This window comes from Hypanus sabinus, chromosome 9, assembly GCF_030144855.1.
Source record: "Hypanus sabinus isolate sHypSab1 chromosome 9, sHypSab1.hap1, whole genome shotgun sequence".
NCBI lineage: Eukaryota > Metazoa > Chordata > Chondrichthyes > Myliobatiformes > Dasyatidae > Hypanus > Hypanus sabinus.
This window is the reverse complement of record NC_082714.1, coordinates 95442970-95465189: the sequence shown is the minus strand read 5'-3', so window position 1 is coordinate 95465189 and position 22220 is coordinate 95442970. Positions and strand designations below refer to the sequence as shown.

Genomic DNA, 22220 nt, shown 5'->3' with positions numbered 1-22220 from the left:
ACAGGTACTGCAATAGCCAAAAGAAGTGTGTTTAGGATATTGATTCCTCTGTTCCCAAGCAGCTCAGTTACCCACTAATATGGCGCCGCATCTCCATAAGATGGTGGACAACTACTACGCATGTGTTGCCTCTGCTACACGCACGGAGGCCTGGGAAATGAAGTCAAATGTAAAGCCAACTCCCAGCAGACAACAGGCGACTCCCGCATAATACATCATGGGAGTTGTAGTTTTTTTTCACAAGCTTCCGGTGAAGATCGCGAACTACAGACATGCGTAAATAGCTCTGGTGGGCACCATGTGAGTTGTAGTCCGACGGAGTCCTCAATTGGCAGCAAGGCCCGACACAGAGGAGCGCTGAAAGTGGGAGCATTCCCGTCCCGTTGGCGGAGGTGAGAGCGTGGGGATGGGGGGGGGGGGGGGGGGGGACCGAGGTCGGAGGAGCTGCCACACGGGCCGAACGGTCTCCTCGTACGCGGAGCAGTTTCAGCTCCACCGCTGCTAATTACGTTATGAAGTCCGGACGACCTCGGAGAGGCGGAACGGCGAGTGTTTGCTTCCCCGCCTCCTCCCGGGATAGGACGGAGGTACAGCGCGGCCTCTGCTCCGCACGCACGGGATAGCATGAAGGGACAGAGAGGCCTCACCTTGCTCCCCACGAGTGGGAAAGCATTGAACGAAGGAGTAGTACCTCTTGCTTTCCTTGTGTAGGATAGTTCGAGGGGCAGAGTGGCCTCCCGTCCCCACAGTAACAGTTGTACACTATGAAGGCAGACCCTTCGGCCCAACTGATCCAGGACATCCAAGATGCCCCATCAAAACTAGTCCCCTCAGACTCCCTATAAATCTCTCTCCTCTCATTTTAAACCTTCGTCCTCTAGTTTTAGACTCCACTACCCTGGGGAAAAGACCTTATCTGTGCCTACCATGATTTTATAAATCTCAGTAAGTTCACCCCTCAGTAGCATCCTTGCCGAGAACAACAGTCACAACTTGTCTGGTAACTTGTTATAACTCAGTCCCAGTAACATCCTGGTGAATCTTTAACGCACTTTCTGCAACTTAAATCACATCCTTCTTGTAGTAAGGTAACCAGAACTGCACACAGTACTCAGAATGCAGACTCACTAATGCCTTGTACTCAGTGGCCCATCTGATGGAGGGCTCCTTTACCACTACCCTGTCTACCTGTGTCACCCCTTACAGGGTACAATGTACCTGTATCCCATGTCTCTCTGTTCTACCTAGGACCCTGCCATCCAGTGTGTAAATCCTGCTTTGGTTTATCCTCCCAAAAGGCATTACTTTACACTTAGGTCTGAGTTAAATTTTAAGTGCCATTCCTTTGCCAACTTCCCAGGTTGATCCTGTTGTAATAGTAGATAAAACACTTAAGTGCTGGAGGGATTCAGCAGGTCAGGCAGCATCTCTGGTGGGGACTAACAGTCAGTGTTTTGGGCCAAGACCCTTCAGCAGGACTGCAAAATCTTAGTCTTTTTCAGTGTCCACTACGTCACCAATGTTGGTATCATTTGCAAACTGACATACACACTCACCCAGAATGCAAAGGGCTGGGATAGAACAGAATTTGTGCGGCATGTTGTGAGACAATTTCTACACAAAACATAAAGAGGAACCTACTCGGGAAGCGGTACTGGATCTCTTCTTGGGGAAAGAAAAGGGTGAAGTAACTCAAGTGAGAGTTGTGGTGTACTTTGGGTCCAGTGACCACAAAGTTTTTAAATGATTATGGAAATGGATAGAACCAGCCCACAGATCAAAGTCGTGAACTAGAGCAGGGCCAGCTCTACGGGCATTAGGCAGGATCAAGCTGGGATTGATTGGATGGCTATTAGTCGACTCTACGTGGTACCATAGAGGTTAGCGTAATGCTTTGTGCTTTACAGCCCTAGCCATTGGAGTTCAATTCCCACTACGGTCTGAATTGAATTGACTTTATTTCTTACATCCTTCTCATACATGAGTAAAAATCTTTATGTTACAGCTCCGTCTGAATGTGCAATGTGCAAATTATAGTCTATTCATTCTCCATCGATTTCCCCAGGGCATTGTTGACTCACGACCACATTCCAAGTCCACTCCGTCCTGCAGTCTACGACCTCTCCGATCTGACAACTTCTCCTGAACAAAAGCCTGCGAATCCCTCGCTCTTGGGCACACAAGAAAAAAACCCACTCTCATGGGGCGCCACACATTCCAAAGCCCCCATTATCGCTAGTCATAACCCAAACACACTGCTGCTATAAAGAAACCATTACATTAGCAGTGAGACCTTTCGCAGGGTGTTACATACGTTTCAAAGACATATGGGTTGGGTTAGTGAGTTGAGGGCAGGTAATATTGGCACCAGAAGTATGGCGATACTTGCGGGCTACCCCTAGTGCACTCTTGGACTGTGCTGGTCATTGAACAACTGTATGTTTTGATGTACGGTATTGAGCAAAACGCTTAGGCGCAATATACATAGCTTGAGTGCCTAAGTCACTTGTCAATGTGGAGCAGAGAGAGAATTTGTAAATCTGACGGAAGCAAAGGATATTGAGAATGGTGAGTGTGGAGTTCTATGGGTGTGAAGCAGGTGGCAGAGAAAGAGTGTCAGGAGTGGAAATGGGGTGCAGACACACCTAGCCCTGAATCGCCACACAAGGGTCATTTTGATTCCAAACAACTGGTTTATTGATCATTACAGAATGTCTCTTGTGGTTCCCTCTCCCTACCCCCTACCCACTCTCCGCCCACAGTAGAGACCCACATTTGAATCAGCTTTATCATCACTCACATTTGTCATGATTTTTTTTGTGTGGCAGTAGAACAGTGAAGAACAAAATTAGTACATTACAGTCCTTTGGAAGTATGTTTCTGTTAGGGTGAAAAGTAGATATTGTAATTTCAGGAAAGCTGTCTGATGACAGATTTTGGGGTTTTGGTCAAGGAAAGGGAAGTGTACATAGTTTAGGCAGCTGGATACAAATGAATCCCTCTGAGTATAAAAAGTTTAAGAGGGAAATGAGAAAGGCAAAAAGCTATGAGGTGGAATTGGCAGACAGGGTTACAGTCGTTAATCGCAAGAGGTTCTTCAGTTATATTAACAGTATAAAGGTGATGTGGGAGAAACCATCAGGGCCGCTTGCACGTGGAGCCGCAGGAGGTGGTGATATTTTCATTATCTATTTCCCCTTGGTGCTAGATGGGAGCCCTTGGAACTTTATGAGGAAGGAGGTATTTGCAAGAAATAATTAAGGTGGGCTGATCCCCAGGGCCTGACTAAGTGGCCAAACGATTTGCTATGTCTTTAGCTGCTAGTGAAGTTCCAAAATGTGTTAAATGTTCTATTGTTCAGGAAGGATAATGGAGGCCAGGCCAAGGAACTACAGGCTGGTGAATCTGACTTCAGTTGTGGAGGGACGTTACTGGAGGGCTAAGAGCTGTCATCACTTGGATAGTCAGCATCGCTTTGTGGGCTGGAGGTCACACCTGATGAATCTTATGGAGTTTTCTCAAAGAATTAACTAAAGGGGCAGATGAAAGTAGGCAGTCTATAAGTAGTCTATATGGACTTTCATACGGCCTTTGACAAAGTCCCACATATAACCATAAAACAATCACAGCACAGAAACAGGCCATCTCGGCCCTCCTAGTCCGTGCCGACTCTTAATCTCACCTAGTCCCACCTACCCGCACTCAGCCCATAACCCTCCACTCCTTTCCTGTCCATATACCTATCCAATTTTACCTTAAATGACACAACTGAACTGGCCTCTACAACTTCTACAGGAAGCTCATTCCACACAGCTATCACTCTGTGAGTAAAGAAATACCCCCTCGTGTTTCCCTTAAACTTCTGCCCCCTAACTCTCAAATCATGTCCTCTCGTTTGAATCTCCCCTACTCTCAATGGAAACAGCCTATTCACGTCAACTCTATCTATCCCTCTCAAAATTTTAAATACCTCAATCAAATCCCCCCTCAGCCTTCTATGCTCCAATGAATAGAGACCTAACTTGTTCAACCTTTCTCTGTAAATTAAGTGCTGAAACCCAGGTAACATCCTAGTAAATCGTCTCTGCATGGCAGGCTGTTCTGGAAGGTTAGGACGCAGGGGATTCAGGGAGAGCTAGCAAGATGGTTTCAGAATTGGTTTGATGATAGGAAGCAGAGGGTGAGGGCTGAAGGACAGAAGGCTTGTGACTAGTGGGGTACCACAGGGGTCACTGTTGGAACCTCTATTATTCATTATTTATGTAAATGATTTGGATGTAAATGTACATGACACAATTAGTGAGTTTGCTGATGGTACAAAAGTAGGGGGTCTTGTTGATGGTGAAAGAGATTACAACAAACTACAAAGAGATCTTAATCAGATTGGCTGAGGTGGTGGTGCATCCTGGACAACCAAACCAGAGCAGGACTTGCACAGTGAATGGCAGAGCACAGGAGTGTTGTAGACCAGAAGGGCCTGGGGTACAAGTGCACAGTTTGATGAAAGCAGCCATGTAAGAAGACAGTTCGGAGAAGAAGGCATTCAGCTTGCTGGCCTTCATCAGCTGTGGTACCGGGTTTAGAATAGGGATATTATGTTATGCTATTAATGAGACTGCACTTGGGAGTATTGTGTAAAAACTTTGGTCACCCTGTTAAAGGGAGAACACTGTCAATCGGAGAGGGTGCAGAAGAGATTCTCGAGGATGTTGCCTGGTCTAGAGGGTTTGAGTTATGGGGAGAGGTTGGCCACACTGGACTTTTATTCCCTGGATATTAAAGTTATGAGGTGTATTTGTAAGGTAGATGGTGACAGTCTTTTCCCCAGAGTTGTAAGTGATCTTGGTGACCAGGATACCATAATTATTCTTTGAAAATTGTTCCACAGAAATGGTTTGCTATTGCCAAAGGCGTTTATTTGCAGCAGATAACATACAACACAGTACAGGCCCATCGGCACAGAATGTTGTGCTGACCTTTTAAACTACCAAGATCAATCGAACCCTTCCCTCCCACATAGCCCTTCATTTTTCTATCATCTAATCATCTATATGCCTAATTAAGAGGTTTTTAAGTGTCCCTAATGTATCTGCCTCTACCACCACCTCTGGCAGGGTGTTCCACACACCCACCACTCATGGTGAAAAATAAACCTACTTGTGACATGACGCCCCCCCCTCCCCCCCCGGTACAATCTCATTAAAATTATGCCACTTGCATTAGCCATTACCACCCGGGGAAAGTCTCTGGCTATCCATCGACCTATGCCTCTTAATATATCTTGTACACATCTATCTAATCAGTGAGAGGCAGGGTGGAGATACGTCTCTATCAAAGGAGGTGTGAGGTACTTCCCTCCACTAGCCTGCCGGTTACCACTGGGGGAGGTGTAGCATCTGCTTCGCCCCCCAGTCAGGGTCATGTGAAGCCATGGGAGCAGGTGCTGGGTGGCCGTATGAGCACCTGGTGTACATCACAAGCCCTGCTTACCTGACCGCTGATGCCAGGCAGATAATTTCTGAAGAGGATTTATTGATCATGGCTGGGGTCATCATCTTGCCCAGAAGGTGGCAACGGAAAACTACTTGCTAAGGACAATCATGATCATAGACCCACATCATACGACACAGCACATAATGACAATGATCGGACAGCATTCTGGTAAATCTCCTCTGCATCCTCTCTGAAGTCTCCACATCCTTCCTGTAATGAGATGACCAGAACTGAACACTATAAATCAACCTGCTTAGGAAACACAGCGGTTGAGCGACATCTGTGGGGCTAGACAGAGGGATTGTCTGTGTTTTGGGTTGAGATGCTGTGTAACCTCTGCTTCCTCCTGTGTTGTGGGTGAATTGGTAGGTTGCAAATTTACTGACCTGGTTCCACGTGTCTCCCCACCTGCAGACAATGCGTCTTGCAGCCTTGCTAGCCGCTGCGGCCAAGGTACAGAGGGGCTACCGGTATGGTACCAACCGCCCCTGGACGACGGCGGCACAAAGGATGAACCCTCCTGGCAGACAGCGCAGGAAGGTGTTTCTGGAGCCCATCCAGGAGTGGACAGTGTTCCGGGGAGACACGGTAAGTTTGGAGAGAGTGCAGAAGATGGCTGTGGAGGCCAAGTTATTGGATATATTTAAAGCTGAGGTTGCTGGGTTCTTGATTAGTAAGGGCATCAAAGGTTCCAGGGAGAAGGTAGGAAAATGGGGTTGAGAGGGATATTAAATCAGTCGTAATAGAGTAGCAGAGCAGACTTGATGGACTAATAGCCTAATTCTGCTTCTTATGATCTTATTAACATCAAATGTGAGGCTTACAGAGCTATTGTGAGTGATGGGCCCTGAGAGTTGGGAACATTATGAAATTCGGCAAAGGGGCAGAGAAGTTGAACAAGGGTGTGGCTGAGCTGGAGATGTGAGTTCAGGTGACGGACTGCACCACAGATTCACCTGGTTGCCACCTGCGATGGACTGTTTGCATTCCAAGGAGAATTTTGGATGTGTTTGTCTGAGAGGGAGTAGACTCACTGGACAGATTCCGGAGGGTGACTTTGCTGTAGTATGAGGGAATGGATCGACTGTGTCCGTGCTGATGTAGAACAGTACAGCCCTTCAGCCCACAATGTTGTACTGACCTTTTTCCATACCCTGAGTTCTAACCCTTCTCTCTCACATGGCCCTCCAATTTCCTATCATACATATAAGAGTCACTTAAATGTCCCTAACGTATCTGCCTCTACCACCATCCCTGTACTTTCCTTCAATCACCTGAAATGCTGGCCCCTCATATTAACCCAGGGAAAATGTCTCTGGCTATCCACTCGATCTATTCCTCTAAAAAATCACTTCTCATCCTCCTTCACTCCCAAGAGAAAAGCCCTTGCTTACTCAGTATCTTACGTCATTCTACTTTTGGCAAAAACTGTGCTGATAGACAGGTTGTGTTGCCCCTGGTTGGCAAGCATGACAGCAGAGGCCACGGTTGTGGAATGAGGTGGTGGTGGTGGTTTGGGTCTGGCTTAGCTGTGAGCATGGAGGGAGGTTTGGGATGTTGGGTGGAGGTGGTCTCAATCCCGATGTTGCTCTTAAAGGTGCACAGCTGTGATGGGACGGATGCCAGGTGGGTCCCAGGGTGCCGTAGATCCTGACCTTTTTCTTTCCATTCTTTGGACAGGTAGAAATCCTCAAAGGGAAAGATGCTGGCAAGCAGGGAAAGGTGAGCCAGGTCATCCGAGCTCGCAACTGGGTGATTCTGGAGGGGCTGAACACGGTAAGTTTGAGAGGGGCTGCAGGCAGAGGCGGGCGGTGGGTACGGGCAGAGGTGGTGCTCACTCAGGGCTTCGGGACAGGTGGGGCAGGGAGAAGTGGTCACTTGGGGGTTCAAGGGGGGAGGTCACTCAACTGGTGGGGCAGGGAGAGGCAGTGGTTAGGAGAGGGAGGTGATAGGTAGGCTGGAAGTATTGATGATTAGGGGATGTTGTACAAACTCTTCCAGCCGAGTACAGTTATCGATTATAACTGACAGTTCAATGACAAATTCCACCATCTTCACAGCTGTACCTGGATGGAAGTCCAAAAAGAGTTTATTTGTCATATATGCCAGGAAAGCACAAAACTTGGTTGCTTTCCCTGGAGCAGAGGAGGCTGAGGGGAGACCTGACCGATTTATAAGACTTTAAGAAGTGTGGGCAGACAGTCAGTATCTTTTCTTTTCCATGCAGTGTTGGATACCTGGATATGCTACTGGAGGAGGTGGTGTAGGGCTAGAAGCGGTGGGTGGAGGGTAGGTGGAGAATGAGGAGGTTTCAGGGATAAGCAGAGGACAAGGGTGAGAGAATACGGGCGAGGGTTTAGCAGGGTGTGATGTTGAGATGGAAGGTAATGGGTAGATGGGACCCATTGCGTTAAGCCTTCACCCTTACCCTCTCTTGCTCCACAGCACTACCGTTACATTGGACGGACGGGAGAGTACAGGGGGACATATATCTCCAGCGAGGCACCACTGCTGGTGACTGATGTGGCTCTTGTTGACCCCACTGACCGGTAGGTTTCCCCTCAACGTCACACACCCAGTGCCTGGCGGAGAGTACCGGTCCCTTGGTCTAATGATCCCACTACCCTTCCTCCCACAGGAAACCAACCACCGTTGAATGGAAGTTCACGGAGGAGGGGGAGAAGGTCCGAGTTGCCACGCGATCCGGCCGCATCATTCCCAAACCTGTATTCCAGAGGAGAGATGGGATCGTGCCCGAGCAGTGGAAGGGTGAGTCTGTCTCTCACCACCCTTCCAGAATAAACCAGGGAACCTCTTTGATTCCTCGTGGGGAGGGGACAAGAAGCAGACATGGAGGGAGTTCACAGAGACGGGGAGGGACGTAAAGGCTGCAGAGCATCACGGAGATGGGGAGGGGTCCCATCTACCCCTCATTTGGATAAGTATGTAATTAGGAAGGATTTAGAGGGATATGGGCCAAATGTGGGCAGATGGGACTGGCTCAGGTGGCCACAAGGGAAGTATTTGTCAGTGTGTTATGTGGGGTCCTGATACTGGCTTCTCTGTTGCTGTGTTTAGATGGGCCGAAGGACACCAGCGTTGAGGATGCGTTGTCCTCTTCCTACACTCCTGCTCTGAAAACCTTCGAGGAAGACATCATGGAGAAGATGGGCATTGTTGAGACTGGCCGGCACCGCAAGTCCTTCTGGTACTGATCACTGGCTTGAATGGAAGTGGTGGAGTGGGTTAGTACCATTCTCACCCACGGGTAAACCGCCCATTGCAGACTATTATTAAATTAAACCATTCCTTTCCATTGAACGAGTGCGGGAGTATTTGTGCCAACCTTGTCGACTGGTGATTTTCAGCAAGGGTATTGGCTGAGAAACACAGGAGAAGAAGGGCAGTAGTCTCTGGGCATGTCCCATGGCTGAAGATGTAAGGTGGGAACATCCCAAGATCATTGCAATGAAGACAGAATGAGCCCTCACTGTCTCCACTTACCCCACAGCTGACAGAGTTTACAGTGGGCCATCATTGACATATATGGCAGGGGGAGGTGACCATTTGCTGATGGAGACGTCTGCCCCTCCTCAATTCAGCCAGAGCAAGACCCCACACTGCACTGTGTTACTGCACAAGGAATCTTCCTGCTGTGGTGGGACGCTCCCCTGTCGATGGCACTCCCCTCATATGGTGGGACTCTCTCCTGTCCATAATCCTTTCCTGTGGTGGAACTCTTCCCCTCACCATCAGCATCCTGAATCTGACCAAAAGTCATTTAGGCATGTTGTTTCGTGTAGGATCATCTTCTGCTGTGGTGCTGTGGGATGTGAGTGAGGTGCCTCACAGCAGGCACAGTCACACGGCGCTGTCCTGTCTATGTTCCGAGCTGGGGTTCACAAAGCACATCGGCTGGGAGTCGGAGGTGGCTCTGCTGGCTGTCCTCTCCTCTGCCTTGTCATCCTGTGGGCAGGCGGCACTGAATGTCAGAAGTGTGCGGAACCTGGCGTGGTGCAGGCAGACCCTTCCGTCAGGCAGAGAAGCTGACTGAGCTGACCTCTTGACGTCTGCATCGAATGTCATGTACGTACGGGACTTCACTCGGGGCAGCTCGTCCCATCTGCCGGGCAGAGAAGCTGACTGAGCTGACTACTGAGCTTGACAGCCAACAGCACGAAGTTGCGGGGGGAGAACTTCGGCTCAAACAAGGGCAGTAGCTGGCAATGAAAGCCTGCAGATAGAACGTAACTGATCAAAGGATCTCTAACAGAGCAGTCCCGTCTCCCCATTGTACTGTTCCCTCCTCCTCGTTCCTGACCTGCCAACCCTCGCCCACTCCTACCCATTCACCTCCCTCTGGGTCCCCACCTCCTTCTCTTTCTCCCATGGTCCACTCCCCTGTATTAGATTCTTTCTTCCTCAGTCCTTTACTTTTTTCACCTATTCCCTCCTAGCTTCTCACCTCATCTTCCCTTCCCCCACCCATTCACATTGTTCCTCACCTGAAACCTGCTAGCTTGAACTGCTTCCTCTCCCCCTACCTTCTTAGTCTGGCTTCTACCCCCTTCCTGATGAAGGATCTTGGCCTGAAACACCAAGATCCTTTCCACAGAAGCTGCCTGGCCTGCTGAGTTCCTCCAGCATTTTGTGCATGTTGCTTGGATTTCCAGCATCTGCAAAATCTCGTGTGTATGATTTCCTACCCCATTGTTTTATCAATTCCCTAATTACCCCTCCCCCACTGATTCACTGCTTCTCTCCTGCCCCTTCTCTCTCCAATCTTTTCCTAAACCAGTTTAATTCAGCCGAGTGTGAGGTGTTGCACTTCTGGTGATCAATTGTACAAGGACAGTACAGAGTAATGACAGCATCCTGGACGGATGTTGATGCACAGACAGATCTTAAGATCTCAGTCTAGAACGCCTGGAAGTGGCTCCACTGGTTGACAGAGTGGTTAATAAAACATATGGTATGCTTTCCTTTATTAGTCGAGATACTGAGTTCAAATGTCAGAAAGTTATGTTGCAGCTTTATTGAACTCTGGCCAGGTGGCATCTGGACTACTGCATTCAGTTCTGGTCACCTCATTATAAAGAGAATGTTGAAGCTTTGGAGACGGAGCCCACAGAAGAGGTTTACTGGGATGCTGCCTGGATTACAGGGCGTGCGCTACAGGAGTGAACAAATCTATTTTCGTCAAAAGTAGAACAGTATAGTTCAGTGTGGGCCCACAGTGCTGTGCCGACCTATATATACCGAATCCATGATTAATCTAAACCTTCCCCCCCCCCCCAACAGAGCTCCATTTCTTTCTCCATTACCCTCCATTTCTCTAACTTCCTTGTGCCAACATAAATCTCAAAAAGTCCCTATTGTATCTGCCTCCACCACCACCCTTGGCAGCATGCACCCAAAACTCACTGTGTAAAGATAATCTGCCTCTGACATCCCCCACCTCCCCCAGTAATCTTTCATTTTAAAACGGTGTCCTCTGGTAGTGGACATTGCCACTCTGGGGGAAAAAGTCTCTGGCCATTCACTCTGTCTCTGATAATCCTTGCAACTCTATCAAGCGGTCTCTCGTCCTCCACAAAGAAAAGCCCTAGCCCACGCAATCTTTCTTCATAACGCATGCCCTCAGATCCAGGCAGTATCTTGGTAAATCTCCTCAGCACCCATGCCGCATCCTTCCCATAATGAGACCAGAACTGAACACAGTATTCGAGTGCAGAGCTGTGACATCACCTCATGGCTCTCTTAACACAGTCCCATGACGAATGAAAGCCAACAATCCATACACCTTCTTAACCACCCTACCAACTTGCACGGCAACTTTGAGGGATCTATGGATTTGGGCAGCAAGATTGCCCTGCTCCAAGAATCCTGCCATTGACCCTGGAATGACGGAGCAGGCTTTTTGGACTGAGTGGCCGAATTCTGCCTTACGGTACTCTGCCTTTAACATCAACATCAAAGCGAATCACTTCACACTTTTCCAGGTTGAACTCCATCTGCCACTTCTCAGTCCGATTCTGAGCTGGGGTGCCTCTTAAGTGTCAGAGGTTGAGGGGAGAACTGAGCAAAGTTTATAAAATTGAGAGGGGGAGAGATAGAGAGTCATCAGCAGGTACTTTTCTCCCGGGGGCAGAGGCTCAGGAGACATGTGGGGCAAGTTTATTTACACAGAATTATGGTTACCTGGAACGTGCTGCCTAGGGAGGTACTCGAAGCAGATACAAGAAGAGTGTATGAGGAGAACCGAGAGATATGAATGATGTGCAGGCAGAAGGGATTACTTTAACTAGGCGTAATTAAGTTAATCATCTTAGCACAGTAAGGTGGGCTGAAGGGCCTGTTCTCATTTAGTGTTCTATTAAACCCATTTCTCCTCCCCTTCCTGAGCACTGAGACCCCAGCCTGGCCCTTACCTTGCTCCTGGAGGTAGATGACTCTGTCGAGGAGGATGAGAGTTTCGATGACGGGAGCCAGGCTCAGGGTGAGACAGAAGTAAGCCAGCACCTTGTTCCCCTGTTCTAGCAGGGCCTCGACCCGAGCTGTGTCCCATGACGTTCCCGAGTGCAGACCCAGCTTCCGCAGCCCTTCCCGGGCGTAACTATGGACACACAAATAGGGTGTTACCGGGGTGAGGGGTGGGAGCGGACTCAGCATAAGCAACAAACCTCCAGCACTTCTGACCTGTTATCCAGAATTCCTCATCCACCCACCTCCCCAGCCCAGAAATACCAGACTCCTGTCCTGACCAATCGAACCCTCAAAACTGGGCTGAAGGTTTTGGAACAGGCAGTCCAGGGTGGAGTACTCACTCTGGGAAGGGGCGGAGGTGAGCCTTGCCAGCTGCGTGTAGCGGAGGACGCCGGAGGTGAGGGTGTAGGTGCCGGATGATGACCTCGAGTGCAGCCCGGTAACAGTGTGAGCGCAGCGCCGGACTCTGTCCCCGCAGGCGCTCGGCGAAGTCCTCCACCGCATGGCAGGCCGTCTCCCGCAGTTTGTAGGGCAGCTGGTGGGCGGGCAGGGAGCGGACCCAGGCACTCATGGGGTAGCCGCTCTCCTCGCTGGCCTTCATGTAGCAGCAAGAGACGAGAGCCAGTCCCCGTGCGCTGGGGCAACGGGCGAAGAGGCGCAGTGTGGCTGGTCCCAGGTCCCCGCAGGCATGGAGAGCCGCCAGCACCAGGGATGGACTCCCCTGCCCCAGCTCCTCCAGCAGCTTCCCCTCCTCCTCAGAGAGCACCTGATGCACCAGGTGCCGAGGAGGGTCCAGGCTAGGCAGTGACAGCTCCCTGATGCCCTGTGGACAATGGAGGGAGAGAGAGCAAGAGGACTGGTGAGTGTGTACGTGTGCATGCGCTGGGTTATTGGTCTGTGCACCTAACCCAGCATTATCCTCCCACTCCCTCCTGCCATCACTTATCTGTCCTTTCCCCGATATCGCCCCCTACTTCTTCCCCTGCCTCCCTCCACATCCTCCCTCCCCCACCTTCCTGTCCCCTCTACCTCGTCAGCCTCCACCTCCCTCTCCCCTGCATCCTTTCTTACCTCTCCAGGAACAGCCCACTCCCCCTCCCTGGCTCAACTTGTGTATTCACCACCCTTGTTCCATGAGATCAAAACTGCACCAGCAGGATTACAACACGGAATGAGCCCACACCACCCACCTCCCACCTCCCCCAGGTCAGACCTCAGTCTCTCGGCGTGTCTCCTTCTCCAGGCTGAGGAGCAGCTCCTTGTCGAAGCGCCTGGCGGCCGTGACCAGCTCCTCAGATGCCTCCAGCCCGGTCAGGTGTAGGCCATGGTGGAAGGCGAGGTATCGCGACAAGTGACCCTGTGAGGGGAAGGGTGGGAGAGCAGAGGACAGCGGCTGACTCACAGCACGGGGGAGCCCACCCACCCTTCCCCCGCCTGGAGGAGCCAAGTTTGGAGGAGAAGGGCATCTGTTGACCTCGGACGCCCTCTCAGACAGCCGCTGTCGCACAACTGTCCTTCCTCCTAGCAGTCCGGGGTTGGCATCTCCACGGAAAACAAGGCACAAAAATGGTGGGCGAATGGGATCTGAGGGGGTGTGGCACCTTCTTGCAGTGAGTGAAATCCACCCCTCAGAATGGAGGGTCGTGAGAGGCTGCAGAGGGTTGTAGACTCTGCTGTTCCAGCATGGGAACAACCCTCCCCACCATCAAGGTTATCAACATGGTGGCATTGATTATTAAAGACCCACAAAATCCGGAACAGCCCTCTTTTCATAACTACCAGCAAGGAGGGCTGAAGGGTCCATGAATGTGTCTTCATTATTTCCTATTGTTCTATTTATTTATCTTTGTAGCTCATGGAGATTTTATTGATCAGAACCAGGGGTAGGGCAGGGGGAGGGAGCTCAGAGCAGTGGGCAGACTAACGGGCGAGGGAATCAGAATCAAGTTTATTATCACTGGCATATGTTGTGAAATTTGATGTTTTGCGGTAGCAGTACAATGCAATACATGATCATCAAAATTATACATTACAATTCCAATAGGAAAAACATATATGAATTAAAAAGTGAGGTAGCATACCTGGACACAAGGAAATCTGCAGATGCTGGAAATTCAAGCAACACACACAAAATGCTGGTGGAACGCAGCAGGCCAGGCTGCATTTATAGGAAGAAGTACAGTCAACGTTTTGGGCCGAGACCCATACCCGGGTTCATTATGTATTCAGAAAACTGATGGCCGAGGGGAAGAAGCTGATCCTGAAACATTGTTTACACACTGTACTGCTCCCACTGAATGACACATTTCATGTCATCTAAGTCACTGATAATAAACCTGATTTGGACTAAGTTACATTGAATTGGTTGGGCAGAGTAGGTGTTTAACAACTTGAATCAGCGGTTAGCCACTTGGCCCATTCAGCCTGCTCCACCAAAGATGGAGTGGTTTGAGTATCTGAGAAACTGCTGATCCGGGGTTTTCATACACAAGTCTCTAGAGTTTACGGAGAATGGTGTGATAAACAAAACCATTGCAGCAGGGGGAACACCCTGTTAATGAGCGAGGTCAAAGGAAAATGGCCAGACTGGTTCATGTTGAGAGGAAGGCAACAATAGCTCAAATAAGCAAGTGTTACAACCTTGGTGTGCAGAAGAGCATCTCTGAAAGCACAACACGTTGAAACTGGAAGTGGATGGGCTGTAATAGACCATGAATATACACACAGTGGCCAGGGTACATATCCGACTACAGACTCTCTGCACCTTCTGCACAGTTTGGTTTTCCACTCAATTCACTGACATGGCAAACTTGAGACATGTCCCCACGAGCACGAGCTGACAACTGTCCTAGAAGTGACGGTGTATTCGACTGTACCTGGCCTGATCCCATGTCTACCACGTGCTCACAGCCTGTAGCATTGCACAACTTCTTCACCAGCTGTTGGAGAGAGGAAAGAGCCATTAGATGTCAGCTGTGAGCAGGAACCTCCTGTGTACACAAGCTGTGAGTTGACTGCTTGCGGTTTACTCCCAAAACCTTCCCCATGAGTGGGTATAGTCCTCCTCCCAGATTAGCTGACGAGTCCATCTACCCAGAGCAACTGGTTTTAAGGCACCTTTACCTGCCTTTGTCCCTTCTCCTGACACTAGAAACAGTTCCACTTGGTGTGGTAGCTAAGCCACATGTGAAGGCCGGGAGCAGGACTTGGTTGTAAGAAGCTATGTGAGACGCACACAATTGGGAGCATTTAACAGATAATGGGAGCTTATTCCCTCTACACTCCCCCAACTTCTCCCACTCCCTCAGATATGACAGCATTAAGAAATCTGGATCTAGTGTCCCTAAGGCAGTCCTACATTGAGTTTAATACTGACTGGCCACTCCTGCAATGAAGTTGGTGCCAAACTATCGGTCTCGGCTGTTCCTTTGGGTTCATCAGCTGCATGCAGAGGGGGAGCCGACAGCTTGCTCTGCATGTCGCACTGCCTTGACTCGCATAGACAACTAGGATGGAACATTTACGGTCGACTCCAACCAACGGAGGCCTTACTGGGGTCAGGGCTGGAGAGCTGCGGCTTGATGGAGGACTACGATGAGGCACCATCAGCAACCCTCCCGCTGTGGGAGGGAGCCCGACCTCCACTGGCTGGGTTTGTCCCACCCTACTCCCTCTCACCGGGATGCTGTCTGGATTAGAGAGCATGAGGAGATAGTACATTCTCCTCCGGGTTCCCTTGATTCCTCCACATTCTGAAAAGTTAGCAGGTTAACTGGTCTCACTGGTGTAATTGGGCAGCGTAGGCTCATTGAGCTAGAATGACCTGCTACCACTCTCTACCTCTTAAAAAAATATCAAATCTGGGTTGTTTTCTCTGGAGTGGCAGAGGCTGAGGGGAGATCTGATATATGTTTATAAGATTATGAGAGGCATCGATGGAGCAGACAGTATCTGTTTCCCCAGGGTTGAAATGTTTAAACCAAAGGGCGTGCATTTAAGGTGTGGTGGGGGGGGGGGGGGGGGTAAGTTTATTTTCACAGAGAGTGCCAGAAGACGATGTTAAGGCTGATGCAGGCAGATATGATAGATTATACATCCGTCACAGCTCCTGCCCCTATTTTACTTTCTGCAACCCTCACTATTCCATTCCCCTGCTCCAATCCTACACCCATCCACCCACTCTCATGCCTTTCTCCTTTCCCATCCACCCCACCCCAGGCTCCGCCCCATACATCCCATCCGCACTCTCTCCCACCGCCCACACTTTTTTTCTTTCCTCTGCTTCCTGTCCCGCCCACCCCATTCCATCCTCTGCCCCCTCCCTCCACCCCAGCCCTGCCACTCTCACCCCAGCCAGCCTGCGGATCTCGTGCTGTTTCTTGGGCCGGACGTGCCTGCGGAAGAGGTGTCCCAGCCGTGAGCTCTGGCTTCTGTTGGCCTGGAACTCCTCGGGCTCCCTGCTGCTCCCAGGGATGGCCCCACACGGTGGGGAGACACCCCGGGGCTGACGGGGCAGGGCCAAGCCATGGGCGGCTGCCCTGAATGCCAGCAGGGAGAGGGGCCAAACTGACTCCTGGCTAGGGGAGGGAGAGGGGGAGAGAGTGAGGACAGAAAGGGGGAGAAGCTATAAGAATACATGAGGAGGTTCCTGTTACTTCATCCCCCCCCAAAGAAGCAATCAGCATTCTGAACCCCAAGACGTTGCTTTAAGCTGTAACGTTTATAACACTGCAAACCCTGGTTCTGGTGAATCACTGCCATCTGCTGGTGTAAGTGGAGCTGGCAGAGTTCCTATGGGTCTACTGGAGTTCAGAATTCACTGCATCAGGGTAAACTCTCAGACTCTGCCTCTTGGACTGGGTAAGTAGTTTCTGACGATAACCTGCAAGCTGATCCCATGGAGGTAAGCAGTGACCCACAGCACAAACATGGCTGGCACAATAGCGTGGACAGTGACAGCACCAAGGATCCGGGTTCAATTCCCGCCACTGTCCCTAAAGAATTTGTACGTTCTCCCTGTGACCGCATGGGTTTCCTCCAGGAGCTCCAGTTCCCTCCCACATTCCAAAGCTGTACAGGATGATAAGTTGTGGGCATGCAATGTTGGTGCTGGAAGTATAGAGGGCTGCCCCCCCCCCCGACTATTGGTTGTCGATGCAAACAACACTGCTTTCACTGAATGTTTTGATGTTCATATGGCAATGAAGCTCATCTTTAATCTTTTAACTAATCGTATCGTGGTCTGCAGGTTGTTAAACGTCAGGCTACAGAATCTATCTTAAACAGTATTGACAAGAAGGTGGTGTCGAAAATCGTGACACTTCTAGGCTGCTCAGCACAACCTTTGCTGATTTGATTTGACACAAACAGCACATTTTACTCTCTGTTTCAATGTATATACAGTATGACAAATAAAGCTAATCTGTGATCACAACCCCGTGTTTTTCTTTAAAACTTGAGAGGAGCTATGTAAATACATTTATAAACCATTCCTCACCCAACAGAAGATCCATTCTCCAGCAGCAGTGACGCCAACTGTGGGGCAGTCAAAGCGGAGAGTGTCGGCCGCCAGGAGCGGGGCACCTTCTCCCACAAGTTTTCGCTGAAGAATTCCTAAGAGGCAAGGTTGAAGGGAGAGGATTGAAAAGACGACAGTATAAGAAAGGGAGAGGAATATATATATTAATCTGTATGTATCAAAGTGAGCTCATCAATGTTATTGAGGGTCATAAATTCATCAAGTAAAATAGCACGGATACAGGCCCTTTGGCCCAACCAGCTAGTCCCGATTTCCTGTGGTCAGCCCACATCCTTCAAGGCTTCGTCCCTTCACGTACCTACCCAAGTGTTTTGTAAACCACACTGTTGTACCTGCCTCAGTCACTTCCTCTGGCAACTTGTTCCATACATTCACCGCCCTCAGCCACCATCACACTAATGGCCCTGCATTAACTATGCTCTCTCAATATACAATATCAAATATACAATCACACTGTATAATTGAAAAGGGATAAGTGATTGAGTGATGAAGGGTCTCGGCCCTAAGCTTCCACTGTTTATTCCTTCCACCCCCACCCCCACCCCCCAATAGAAGCTGCCTGACCTGCTGAGTGTTGCTCCGGATTTCCAGCAACCTCAGAATCACCTGTAAAGTGACTGAGTGGCCTTTTCCCGCATGCTGAAGGACCCTCCAGTGGGCGCCAGGACATAAAGATTAAATGGCAGGAGCCTCAGGACTGCTGATGTAGAGGGATCGGGATGCCAGTCCAAAACTCCTTGAAAGTGGAGTGATCATGTCTGATTTATCATCCCTCCCAACCCAAATCCCCTGCCTTCTCCTAGTAACCTTTGATGCCTTTTCTAATAAACCCATCAGCCTGCACTTTAAATGTACTCAATAACTTGGCCTCTGTAGCAACAAATTCCAGACTCGCCACCCTCTGACTAACAAAATTCCTCCTCATCTCTATTCTAAAGGGACATCCTTCTATTCTGAGACTGTGACCTCTGGTCCTATGCTGCCCACTGAACTGGACATGTTGCACCTGGACAACACAAGGTGCTTCAGCCAGTCAACTGCTTGACCCTGTTCAACTTCCAGGAAGGTCTTGGCTAATTGAAAGTGCACAGTTAATGGCAGGATCCCTCACAATGTTGATGTTCAGAGGGATCCTGGGGTCCACGAAAATGGCCATAAAAGTCATAAAGACAAGCATGCCACATGCCTCTTTATTAGTCAGGGCACTTGAGTTCAGGAGTCAGAAAGCTACGTTACGGCTTTATAAAAATTTGGCCAGGCTGCATCTAGAGTATTGCAGTCACTTCTGGTCGCCCCATTATAGGAAGGATGTGGAGGCTTTGGAGAGAGTTGAGGTTGCTGCCTGGATTAGAGGACATGAGCTACAAGGACAGGTTGGAAAAGTTTGGCTTACATTTTTCTTCTGTACAAACCCTTCATCCCACGATGTCGTGCTGACCTTTTAACCTAGATTAAGATCAATCTAACCCTTCCCTCCCACACCCCCATTTTCTATCATCCATATGCCTATCTAAGAGTCTCTTAAATGTCCCTGATGTATTTGCGCCTAACACAATCCGCAGCAGTTCCAACACTTTACATCATCTAACGACCTACCTCTGACATCCCCCCGTCACCTAAGAGTTACTCCCCATCACATTATCCATTACCGCCCTAGGTAAAAGTCTCTGGCTGCCCACTCGTCTATGCCTCACCACCTTCTACACCTCTATCAAGTTACCTCATATGCTTCATTGTTTCAAAGAGAAAAGTGCTCGCTTGCTCGGGCTATCCTCACAAGACAAGTACTCTAATCGAGAATGTGCCCGATGAGGATAAACCTCTTCAAGTTCAGGTTCATTGTCACCTGACTGTGCATATATACAATCAAATGAAACCATGATGCTCACACAATCAATGCTCCCTCTAAGTAGTTTTTACAGCTGTGCAGACCTACCATTGCTCAATTTTACACAGAAACCATGGAGCGCTCCAATAAAAATTTATAAATAAAGGAAATTCTTGCTGCACGGCAACAAAGGTTATGTGTGCGGCAGCATTTCACTTATCTTGCGGCCGCGCACCCACACAGCTTAGATGGAACAGTGCCACACAATACATAATATCACACACAGCACGTACACAAAATATTGCCACTAGTTAGTTGTTAAAGTAGCATTCAAAATGTAGTAATGCACAGCGCAGGTAAACAGTACAGCGAACAGCCTGCTGTCCCAGTGACGAGACCTTGGTGGTGCTCGCAGATACGATAGTGGTGTTTCATTGGGAATGGAGGACATGTATTGATCATTAAGGACCCCCAATCACCCTCTTCTCTACCTTCAGGAGCCTGAAGACCCTCACTCAATGTTTTAGGAACAGCTTCTTCCCCTCCGCCATCAGATTTCTGAATGGACCATTAACCCATGTACATGACCTCACTACCTTTTATTCTTTTTGCACTGCTAATTCAACGTTTTATATATACAGCCGGCTGGTGGTGTCGTGGCATCAGCACCGGGCTTTGGAGTGAAGGCTCCTGAGTGCGAATCCAGCTGGCTCCAACCCATCTCCTTCTACCTCAGGCCACGAACTTATTAATCACCCCAATGAGTTATTAACTTCAAACTTTCTGCATAAGCACTCAAAGAGTTGAACTGCATGTACATGTAATGAGAGCTGTATAACTCATCTCTTTCTATCTCAGGCCACAAACTTATCAATCACCCATGCTGTGGATACTTTCTGGAGGTCGAAGATCCGTATGCTCCACGACCGCTAGACTAAGTGTGTGAATGTAGGAGGGGACTATGTTGAAAAATAAATGTGCTAAGTTTTCTAAAATTGTCTCTTTCTAACTTAGGCCACAAAATTATCAATCACCCCTCGCATTTGTCAACATGGAGCGGAGAGTGAGTTTGTAAATCTGGCGGGAGCAAAGGGTGTTGGGGACGGTGAGAGTGGAGCGCCACGGAAAGCAGAGAAAGAATGCCAGGGCTGGGGTCTGGGTGGGGACACACCCAGCTCTGAGACACCAGGCAAGGTCACTTGGCTTACTGATCATTACAGAATGTCTCTCTGGTGCTTCCCACTCCCTCCCCTCTCCCTGCCCCCTTCCCAATTCCAGTCCACAAAAGAGACCCATATCAGAAATGGGTTTATCATCACTCAAATGTATCTATTTTGTAGCAGCAGTACAGTGCAACACAAAATTACTACGGTACTGGATAAAATTCTGAGGCACCTTAGCTACTATATACAGTATATATGTGCCTAAGACTTTTACAAAGTACTGTACTTTTTCTTACTGTAATTTGTTTTTATCACGTACGGAGCGTACTAGCTGGCCAGTGGTGTAGTGGCATCTACACTGGCCTTTTGAGGCGAATGGCCCTGGGTTCAAATCCGACTGGCTCCTTGCACACCGTTCATCTGTACTGGGTTGAGTGTTGAGCTCGTAACGTGCCCTTGGAAACAAAACAACAAATGCTAAAGCAACGGCACGGTTGCTTCCCACTGCACCACAAGGTGCGGAGAGGAACAAATATCACACTGTACTGCAGCTGCAGAACAACAAGTTTCATGACATCTGTCTGTGATATTAAACTTGATCGTGTGCAGGCAGAGATTTAGTTTAATCTACTATAGATACGCTGGCCTTAAAGGCCATTTCATGGACTTGTTTATGGACTCATGAGGGATCTGAACGAGCTTCTGAAGTTGACTCACTATCACATACGAGTCCAGGATGTCGATGTACATGGACAGGAGGCGCACGATGTCCGCTGCCCTCTGCTTCTGCTCCTCAAAGGACAGCTGGTGGGCGCCAAGTTGTGGCATGCTGGCCAGGGATCAACACCTGGGAACAGGCTGTACCTGGAGAACGCAAGACAGAGAGAGCTGAAGAGAGAAACACACGCACAATCCAGGCCAATACTCCCTGTACAAAACCGAGGCAGCACTGCACAGGAATATGAGGGCGAGGTGCAGGGACGGTCAATTCACCCTTTGGCCCTGGTCCACCTTCCTTCAGTTTGCATTGAGCACTTTATTCCCCTCCACAGATGCTGCCTGACCTGCTGATTCCCTCCAGTATTTTGTGTGTGTTATTCTGGATTTCCAGCATCTGCAAAATCTCTTGTGTTTATGTCGATCTTCTTCCTCAACTTCACTACCAAATGATTGCCATCTGCTTTGAACAAATTTGCTGCTTGAACATTGGAGGTAGAGAATTGCAACAAATCACCACCCTCTCAGACGTTCTCATCGGAGTCCTAAAAGACCCACCCTATTCTCAAACTATGCCCCTGGTCTTAGACTTAACTGCCAGGGCAAACATCCTACCAGCATGACACAAGCGGTTCTACAGGTGCTGGCAATCAAAAACAACACACACAAAATGCCAGAGGAAGCCATCAGGTCAGGCAGCATCTCTGGAAATGAATAAATAGTCAACTTTTCAGGCCGAGAACTTTCATCAGGACTGGAAAGGTAGGGGGCAGAAGCCAGAATAAGGAGGAGGGGCAAGGGGAAGGAGCACAGCTGGCAGGTGAGGAGGGGAGGGAGGGGAGCAGGAGGAGGTGGTGGGGAGGATAGGGGAGAGGGTGGAGGAGAAGGGAGAGGGTAGGAGGATGGGAGAGGGAGAGGGTAGGAGGATGGGAGGGGGAGAGGGAGGATGGGAGGGGGAGAGGGAGGGCGGGGAGGGGGAGAGGGAGGGCGGGGA

At 49.4% G+C, this 22220-nt stretch overlaps 2 protein-coding genes across 4 annotated transcripts in view; one reads left to right on the top strand and one right to left on the bottom strand.

Annotated features, from left to right (window-relative positions):
- The first annotated feature begins 231 nt into the window (after window positions 1–231).
- mrpl24 (mitochondrial ribosomal protein L24) lies at window positions 232–8814 on the top strand. The gene is made up of 6 exons (XM_059980293.1): window positions 232–392; window positions 5908–6081; window positions 7174–7269; window positions 7939–8042; window positions 8132–8262; window positions 8572–8814. The coding sequence occupies exons 2-6, from the start codon at window positions 5911–5913 to the stop codon at window positions 8706–8708; spliced, it is 639 nt and encodes a 212-aa protein (XP_059836276.1). The 5' UTR covers window positions 232–392; window positions 5908–5910; the 3' UTR covers window positions 8709–8814.
- mettl25b (methyltransferase like 25B) overlaps window positions 5178–22220 on the bottom strand; it is a 17815-nt gene continuing 772 nt past the window's right edge. Inside the window, exons 2-9 of one of the 3 annotated variants that reach the window (XM_059980288.1) lie at window positions 21227–21373; window positions 17477–17592; window positions 16328–16556; window positions 14856–14918; window positions 13193–13336; window positions 12321–12802; window positions 11925–12109; window positions 5178–5703 (exon numbers count right to left, since the gene is read on the bottom strand). In XM_059980288.1, the coding sequence (XP_059836271.1) occupies window positions 5618–5703; window positions 11925–12109; window positions 12321–12802; window positions 13193–13336; window positions 14856–14918; window positions 16328–16556; window positions 17477–17592; window positions 21227–21337 (1416 nt within the window). In that variant the 5' untranslated portion in view covers window positions 21338–21373 and the 3' untranslated portion in view covers window positions 5178–5617. Of the gene's footprint in view, window positions 5704–7275; window positions 7560–8675; window positions 9728–11924; window positions 12110–12320; window positions 12803–13192; window positions 13337–14855; window positions 14919–16327; window positions 16557–17476; window positions 17593–21226; window positions 21374–22220 lie in introns of those variants that run through there. The other 2 variants (XM_059980286.1, XM_059980285.1) reach the window with 2 other exon arrangements.